Source organism: Heterocephalus glaber, unplaced genomic scaffold (assembly GCF_053883595.1).
Source record: "Heterocephalus glaber isolate CG9 unplaced genomic scaffold, H.glaber_assembly_v1.0 deba00000347, whole genome shotgun sequence".
In the NCBI taxonomy this organism is placed as follows: Eukaryota; Metazoa; Chordata; class Mammalia; order Rodentia; family Bathyergidae; genus Heterocephalus; species Heterocephalus glaber.
The window spans coordinates 9111458-9120096 of record NW_028258143.1 but is presented as its reverse complement, the minus strand read 5'-3'; the positions used below and the strand labels follow the sequence as shown (position 1 = coordinate 9120096).

The following is an 8639-nucleotide window of genomic DNA, read 5'->3' as shown; positions in this document are numbered from 1 at the left end:
AATGCAGATTGCAGCAGTTACTTCACTTTACCTGTGAAAATGTCATGAAGCCTTGGGAAATATAGGCTACATATAATAGGAGGGTAATGTTATTTTCTTTATAAGGTTATTATAAGGATTAATCACCAGCCACAGAATCTTAACATTGCCAAACATTTCTTAAATCTATTTTGCAACTAAAATGATTAAGAAAAAATCCCTTTTGTTGATAGTAAAAATAGGAGGCTTAGGGTAAAGAGAAATAATTTGGAGTTTGTATTCCTAACCCAAGGGGGTGGCCACATATTCTACATTCATCTTAGAGGTCACCTTAGCTGCCAGCTCTGGATACCTTGAGGCACTGACTCCATCCTCTATAGTATCTAACAAAGTAGCTTATTGTGTTAGAAGCTCAATATAGATATGTCAAATAAGAAATGAATAAAATTATAATTAGAGTTGTAAAACAGGAATGGCAATACTGTGTTCACTGAGGTCTTATTTAGTAGCCCACAGTTTGGAAATGCTCAGCTCCTGGGGTGCAACATTAATTAACAAACAGCCAAGTGCTGAGTTCAGGAACAACAAGAGACAATTATAGCTCTGGTGCTGGTGAGGCAGAATTTTCATCAACATAGGGGCCCTGAATAAAGCTTTGGAAATTTCCATTTTATAAAAACAACCTTGGAGAATCATAGGAGACAGGAGAGTCTGTTCTTTATCCCTGTCAGTGGAGTTGTGACTGAAAATAAGATTTTACCAGCCTGATGCAAAATCTTGGTTGCTAGTTTTGTTTACGTTAGCAGGCCACCTCCCAGTGCTCAGTAGAAAAGATTAGACAGAGGCTGTGGACATTAAACTCCTGCCTGGCTTCCTTTCATGCTGACTTGAGTGTAATTTGATTATAGTCTTGGGCAAGAAGAAAATGTGTAATGGGGGTAAATTAGTATCACTCCAGGTACTTTCTCACATGACCTAAGTTTTGAACTCATGGGAGCTTGACCTCTTCTGCAGATTTCCTGTCTCTACTACATCTCACAGATTATCACTTTTGGTGCCTACTTATTATGTATATGGTGCCTATGTATTACTGATTGCCTTGGGCTTGAGACCCTCTTTGGGATCTCTCCATCATTATTTACTCTTGTTAAATACATTTATCCTTAAACATCTGACTTAGGATCCAAGTTTTCAGTGGTATTTGCAATCTTGAGCAACCCTAAAAGCAAAGACCTTTCTTTAATGATTAGTTGTGTATTGGCAAGAGCTAGATCGCAATAGCACTGCTTTCCTGACTAACATAAAAAAATGGATCAAGAGATGACCTAAAGATGACCTTGGGTTAGGAATACAAGCTCTAATTGTTTTTTTTTTAGTTGCAAGGAGAGTTCAATGGAGATTACTAAGACTCCTCTATATGCATTCCGGCCCCATGAGGGAGAGGGAAGGCACAGTACAGAACCTTCTTTGACATGTGATAATGCCAGAAAAGCTCAGAGGAGCTGGTGTTCTTCTCATTGCTGTCTATCAGGGGCCAAGGATGGGAGTGAACTAGGACAGCCAGAGTCTGACGTAACTCAGTAAGACTTTGTGATCCAGGGAAAGAGATGGGATGCCAGCAAGGTGTTAGGACTGGTGTGACAGCAGTGACCAGAGATGGCTGAGCAGAGCAGAGCAGAGATCATATTCTGTGAGGACAGAGGTCTAGGGATCAGAGATGAGAGACAGAGGAAGTGGGACTGGAGAAAGTGTCCTAGAACAACCAGGGAAGGGAATAAGTGATACAAGCAATATGGCCTTTTTAAATTGTTGTGGCAGCTAGAACAAATTACTACAAACTTAGTGCTCAAACCAATATAAATTTGTTATGTGATTGGTCTGAGGTCCAAAGTGGGTCTCACTAGGCTGAGGTCAAGTTGATGGCAGGACCATGCTCCCAGAGGGGCCAGGGGACAATCTGTTTTCCGGTCTCTGCCAGCTTGTAGCAGCTGCCCACATTCCTTGGCCAGGGGGTCGCTTTCATCAAGTCTTTCTGAAGATGCCACCTTTCTAATTCTACTTCTTCTGAATCTGCTTTCCACTTTTCATTTTTGTCCTTTTGGTTTTTTTTTGTTGTTTTTTTTTTTTGGTACCAGGGATTCAACTCGGGACCTTGTGCTTTCGAGGCAGGCTGTGGAAACACTGAGCTAGATCCCCGGCCCTCTTTTGGTCTATTTTTAAAGAGATAGCTTAAATTTTATTTTCTAATCTTATTGAATTTGTCTTAGCTTTTGAAATTTTAATTTTCTTTTGTCACAGTATCCTAGTCCTATAGATAGAATACCTTTTCTAACCCATTTGAAATTATTAATGCTATTGGTTTTAAATCTTTCTTCTTTTCTTTGGACTATCTCTGCAAACTTTTACATAAACTGCATTCATTCTCCAACCTCATAGAATCTGGTGTTCTCAAGGTCTAGTACACACTTAACTTTTCCCCAGATCTATCTACGGGAGCGGAGGTGTCTGTAACAGCCATAAAGTAATATTTGGAATACAGAATTGAAAGACCCAGTGTCTGCCACTAAAGAAGGTCTAAATACAGTGCTATTAATACATATTTAAATAGATAAAGAGCATGATATGATCTGGATATTTGTGTTCCCCACCACCCAAACTCATCTGCTGAAACCAGATCTCCCAAGATGATGGTATGAGGAGATGGTCTTCGAGGAGATTAGGTTATATAGGCAGAACTCTCAGGAATGGACTTGCTGCCCTTAGAGAAGAGATTCAAGAGACCTCCTTCTCCTCCACCTCATGTGTGGAATGGTGAAAAGCTGGCATCCAGGAGAAAGCAGGCCCTCACCAGATACTGAATGTGTTTGGGTTTTGATCTTGTATGCCTCAGGCTCTAGAACTGTGAGATATAAATTTCTGTTTATAAGATACCCAGTTTATGATATTTTGTTGTAGCAGCCTAAATAGAATAAGTACACACTGATAAGAGTCAAGAAAAATACAATGTGGTGAAAACAAAATACTGTCAGTGATACAGAGGGGAGACACATCGTCTTTGCTTGGGAAGTCTTTGGGAGGCTTTTTAGCATAGGGAATCTCTTTGAACTAGGAGTTTAAAAAAGATTTCAATGAGTTAAAAAAAGTTTCAGGGTAGAATTCTCAATCAACAGGAGACAGTAAGACAGGCATTAAGAAGTTTTTAAAGGGTCCTGTTGTTTTGGGAAATGATAAGAAGTTATAGGTGGAACAATGTTTGACCATGAGAAGAAAGGTTCATTCTCAGAACCAAGACCAATAGCGGTTACATAGCCACAGCAGGTTGTTGCTTCATAAATATGCAGTTATTCGCTTATTTCTGAAATGTTTCAGGTTGCTCATTTTTCTTACTCTCTCCCTGTGACTCACTGTCACTTCCCTTTTCCTTAATGAGTGTGCCTGCCCCATCTGTCATTACTCAGTAACTCAGAGAGATGGGCGTAGCAGCACAACACTCAGGACAACAGACGCGAGTTTTACTGAATCCAAAGGAAATAGGGGAGAGTAATTCAAAATATGTGATGAGCTTTGCAATTTTAATTCTTATCTACCACTAGTACAAGTCTTGCTGGATTCCAGAATTGTTTAAGAGTTTCACAAGAAATCATTAAGATAAAGGTATTTGTTTCTAGAGGCTGTTCATTGACTAATTATATCATAGTCTTTAGCCTTTGTGCTCCAAAACTGGTATGTTTAGTACACTGGGCCAGTATCAGCTTGCTTAAGGCTACAGAATCAACTCAACAGGATTTCTTCCTTAGATAGAAACAATATTACAACCCACCAGGTGGCAGTGGAGGGGGTAGGGGAGTGGGGGGATCTTGTGCTTTGTTTTGTTCAAGTTTTTTTTTTTTCCCATTTGATCAGATTTATTGTTTAGCAACTGATTCATATTTTAAATGCTTAATAATAATTGTATTCATCATATTTGTGATTTTTTTAACCTTCTCATGGAGAAAGAGAAACCCAGGCATAAAAATACCTGCTGGCCCTTCCACATAGTTTTGGTTTTTACAGATACTTGGAGGCCGTGTCTAACATGTTGGGCAAAGAGGCACCACCCAGTGACCAGTCAAGGGTTGTGAGCTTTGACCCACTGCTCAGTCCATCTCAAGATCTGGTTTCTGTTGTCCTCTAGCTCTTCAGGCTTATTGCTGGGCAGCTGGTGCACAGTATCTTCCTTGTATGATAACATGGCCTCTTCATAAAGAACTTGAAAAATCTCACACTCGATATTGTCTCCTAGTTTCTTCTCATTATAGCCCCTTGTTTCAAGTCTTTTGTACAATATACTGTTATCTGTCCTCAACACAAAAACTGCATGAAACCATCGTTCAGGAAAGAAATCACAACCATGGTAGTCAACAGTAACTCCACCTTCTGCCATTTGGTTCTCTAACTCATCAACTACTTTTTCTTCATCTAAAATGGGACACTCAGACTCTTCATCATAGCCATTATATAATGCCCAAACATCAGACGTTATGAGCCGAACCTCTGAAGACACTAGAGGTGACATTCTAGTTCAAATGAACAGACTGCAAAAACTTCAATAACTTCTCGAGCTACATCACCCACATTAATGTACTTTGGTCCTGATCTGGATGCAAGTTCTTTGCCTAGTGTGGTTTTTCCAACTCCTGGTGTACCAGTGATCAGAATGTTCAGAAGCGCCATGGTTCCCGACGCTGCAGCCCGGGTGCGTCAGCTTGCTCTCCTAGCTCGCTCGTTTTGTTCAAATTTTAAAGCAGAATATAATTATATATTTGTTATATTATCAGGAAAAAATAAGACAAGTTGGTTGATAAGAAAAAAAAGAGTATCATATACTTAAATTTCCTCTTTTAGAAAACTTTTATATAGCTCTGAATTTCCACTGACACCTGCAACTATGACCTTGTTTTCTATAATCAATGCCTTTCTTTCAATTTCTTCTTAGGAACTTCTGAATTATTTTTCAATCTCTCCAATTCCTTAATTGTTGCCCAATTAATCTTGCCTATTCCTGTTGTTATAGGGCAGGTGGCCTGGCCCATTCCTGTTGTTACAAATTTTCTTAAATATGTTCAAAAACTTCTTAGCAACTATAGCATAAGATCCAAGCTCTTCAGGCCAATACTCAGAGCTCATGACAACTTAAACCAATCCATTTTTACATAAGCATAGAATCATATGTTATATATTGAAGGCACATAACAGAGCAGAGTAATTCAAACCTATATAATGAGCTTGCAATTTTAATTCTCATCTATCACTGACAGAAGTCTTGCTGGATTCCAGTATTGGCAAATTACAGATTTTATTAATTTTTAGTAAAATAATGTATATAAAGTAAAAGGATAATATATAAATATTGAAAATATTTTAAATGCCAGTTATTGACTTGTATAAAACTGATATTTTATAAAGTTATAGATACACAAATTCATAAATGGAAATATAAGAGTTAATCACCCTTTGATCATTTTTATTATTACTCAATCTCTCTACATATAACATACCCACAGCAAGTAAGTCATTCAAAGCCTATAAGCCTTTGAGGTTTAAAATTATTAAAATTTCAGTGTCACCTCAACATTTAAATACAGAGCCACAGTATAAGATGGTTCATCCTCTTGTGACAAGAACGAGCTTCTTACTCCATGGAATAACCTAGTTTAGTTCATTTACGTCCAGGAAACAAACTCACTAACTAAAGATTTCATGCTGACAGCAGTAATAATTTCATCTTGCATATATGGAATTTAAAGATGCAAAGTTACTTATTATATCGTTGGAGCCTCAAATATCATATGAGGTTGACAGAAGAATATAATTTCTGTTTTATAGAAAGGAGAATTTAATTTGGTAGAAATAAGGCATTTTCCCAGGATGACATGACTAAGAAGTAAAAGAAATATGATCTACATTGGGTCTCCAGGCTCATGGCTACATATATAAGCTGAAAAACTTAAATCTAATTTATTTTATGCCACAAACTAGAGATATACTTAGACACACCTATTGATAGACTCAATTCTTTGCTTTTGTGCTGTTTCTCCCTACTGAAAGATTTTAATAAATGCTTTGAAGAAAAAAGTGTAAGTTAAAGCATAGTGGTGCTTTAATCCCAGCACTCTGGGAGGCTAATGTAGGAAGACTGACAATTTGAGCCCAGTCTGGGGAACTTAGTGACTTAGGGAGATCCTATTTCAAAAGAAAAAATAAGGGTTGAGATGTAACTCAGTGTGAAAGTTTATTAATGCTTGGAAATATATTGCAAAATACTGAGTTCACTGAAGAAAGGAAAACATAATAACATTTGCCAAAACCAAAATCTCTTCAGGGAATTTCTCAGGAAGTATTGGGGCCCATTTCTCTTAAATTATGATTGAGTAATAATTCAGCTTGATGCTTTCCTAGTTAGCCTTTTTGAATCATTTGCAGAACAGAAAGAGAATAAATAGATAACAATATTTATTTCCAGTTAATATCCTCTGTCTTATAAGGGAAAATGTGTCAGTTTGGATTTTCAATATGATACTGATGTTTGGGAGGTGGTCTTTGTGAAGCCCTCCTCTGGACTTGGCTTCCTATTCCAGTGACTTTTCTAAACCACGTGAAAAGAATAAATGTGAACCAATCAACATGAAGCAGGCTGCAACTCCCCCTTGCTGCTTTTTTGTTGTCCACATCTCCACCCCAGACTTTAACCTTGCAAACCACTGATCTAGTTCCCTATTAAAATTTAAAAATTGAAAATGAAGATTTCCATCTGAATGGTATATGCAGTTTCTCTCTTACCTCAGCATCGGCTGTGTTCTGCATTGTATTTGTACCGTAGTTCACAGTAATAAAGTTCAAAGAAATGCTATTGTCTTCAAAGCATCCCCGTCATTGTTTTGGTACATTCCCTCCTTTCAGGATGCCAAAAGAATTCTAGAGGTGGAGAGGTTATATTGTGTTTGCTAAACTGAACCAGATCTCATAGAAAGACCAATTCAGCGAAGAATTGCAACCCTGCTATAAAATTAGAATTGCTTCTTCAGGAGAAACAGCCTTTATTAAAGTAAGTTCAAATTCTTTCAGAAGAATTCCAGGTTTGATATAACTTTTAATTAAGTTTCTCAAAAGCTGGAGCTCATTTATTCTTTCCTCTGTCTACCATGTAGCACGAAGGCACAGAGCCGGATATTCACTGAGATCTTGCTTTGAATCCTAATTCCAATTTGAGTTTTATGTCAGTTTGGTTTATTCCTTAGGTTTTTCTGAAATGATTTGCTTGACTATTATCAATATCTACTTTTTGCCCCCATTTTCACTATGTAAATCTCTCTATATAGAGCTATTAAGAAGTTGGAGCTATCTTCTCTCACTACTGGATTGCAGTCAGTATTTTAAGTCCAAATTAAACAAAATGAATTCCCTAAACAAATTAAATTCCAATATGCATTCATTTCTTATCCTGACTGGAGGTAAAAAGGTGATAAAAAAGGAACCTTAGAAAAATGATTCTAGCAGCAGTACTATGAAAAGCATGGGGGCATCTCAGTGTTTCTCTGACCTAGCGAAATCCATGTACTGTGAAAACTTTCCACCAACTTTAAAATCCCACAAACATTTCATTTGGCATCCAAACTTAAAACAGACTATAAAACAGAGTACGCTTTGTAGGAGGCAAAGCTCTTTGCACTTCTTTACTTTTCCAATAATTTTTAGGAATGGGGAATTTTGGAGATAAGATAGTGTACAGATTAGTTCAGAATTGCCAAGGAAATTTTCAAGTCATGGAGTTAATCCCACACACTTTCCATATATTGTACCCAATCTGTACTTCATGTTACTATACCTGTCCCAAATGGAAAAGTTACTTTGGATCAGTGGAACAGAGAGGCTTTAAATATACCTTTATATATATTATGCCTCTGCCTTTAACTGTGTAATTATTGTCTACAGATTTCATCTAATGGCATGAAATGAATACACTGAAATGTAACAGCAGCTATATTTGCTGGAGGTCAGGTTTTAGGTACTTAAACCCACTGATGTCTCCACTTGTAATGTCTGATGATAGAACACACTGAGAAAGGGGCTGGGACTTCAATATATATCAGCTATATTTAAAGACAACTCTTAGAGTCCTATATAGGGAATAATAAAAATAAATCAATACATATGCCTTTTGCTTTTAATTAGCTATATTGATAAACAAAGTTTAATTATTTTCTACTGTCGGTGAGCATATGGATAATTACTATGATCCCCTTATGTTTTCCAAATGGTTAATGCATCATGATGGTATAATTTTTGCTTAAAATTGAAAAATAGATTTGAATTTGTTTCAGAAGAAAAGGAATACCAAAGAGAATGAGTGCCAGATGCACCAAGATGGCCTCTTACTTCCGATCTAAGCCACCTGCCTGTATAAAAGGCTTAAGTTCAAATAATCTTAGAATTTTAGAACTGGAAGTGAGATGATGGTATCCAGTTCTCTACATATGAAGAAACTGAAACCTAGCTAAACTGAGTACTTGGTCAAAGTCACTCAGGGGAGAAAAGAGAATAGCAAGAAGTAGAAGCAGGGCTCACACAGTCCTCCTATTACTGACTCTGAGTACTGAAATGTGTGAGAGTTTTAGGATGAG

General features: G+C 37.2%; 2 protein-coding genes across 2 annotated transcripts in view; one reads left to right on the top strand and one right to left on the bottom strand.

The window, feature by feature from the left end:
* Positions 1–3968: 3968 nt before the first annotated feature.
* Positions 3969–4778, bottom strand: LOC101702578 (adenylate kinase isoenzyme 6-like). Its single transcript, XM_087197654.1, has 2 exons — positions 4573–4778; positions 3969–4510 (listed from the first exon to the last, which is right to left on the bottom strand). Exons 1-2 carry the CDS (start codon positions 4690–4692, stop codon positions 4088–4090), a joined length of 543 nt encoding a protein of 180 aa, XP_087053780.1. The 5' UTR covers positions 4693–4778; the 3' UTR covers positions 3969–4087.
* Positions 4779–6907: 2129 nt separating this feature from the next.
* Positions 6908–8639, top strand: part of Hnmt (histamine N-methyltransferase) — a 61888-nt gene continuing 60156 nt past the window's right edge. Inside the window, exon 1 of the mRNA XM_004836121.4 lies at positions 6908–7063. The gene's annotated coding sequence lies outside the window, so the exon portion shown is untranslated. The remainder of the gene's footprint in view (positions 7064–8639) is intronic.

Coding starts and splice junctions, on each gene's coding strand:
- LOC101702578 (XM_087197654.1), bottom strand. CDS start 4,692: ATGGCGCTTCTGAACATTCTGATCACTGGTACACCAGGAGTTGGAAAA. Junction 4,511..4,572: donor TGGGTGATGTAGCTCGAGAA/GTTATTGAAGTT, acceptor GTGTCTTCAGAG/GTTCGGCTCATAACGTCTGA.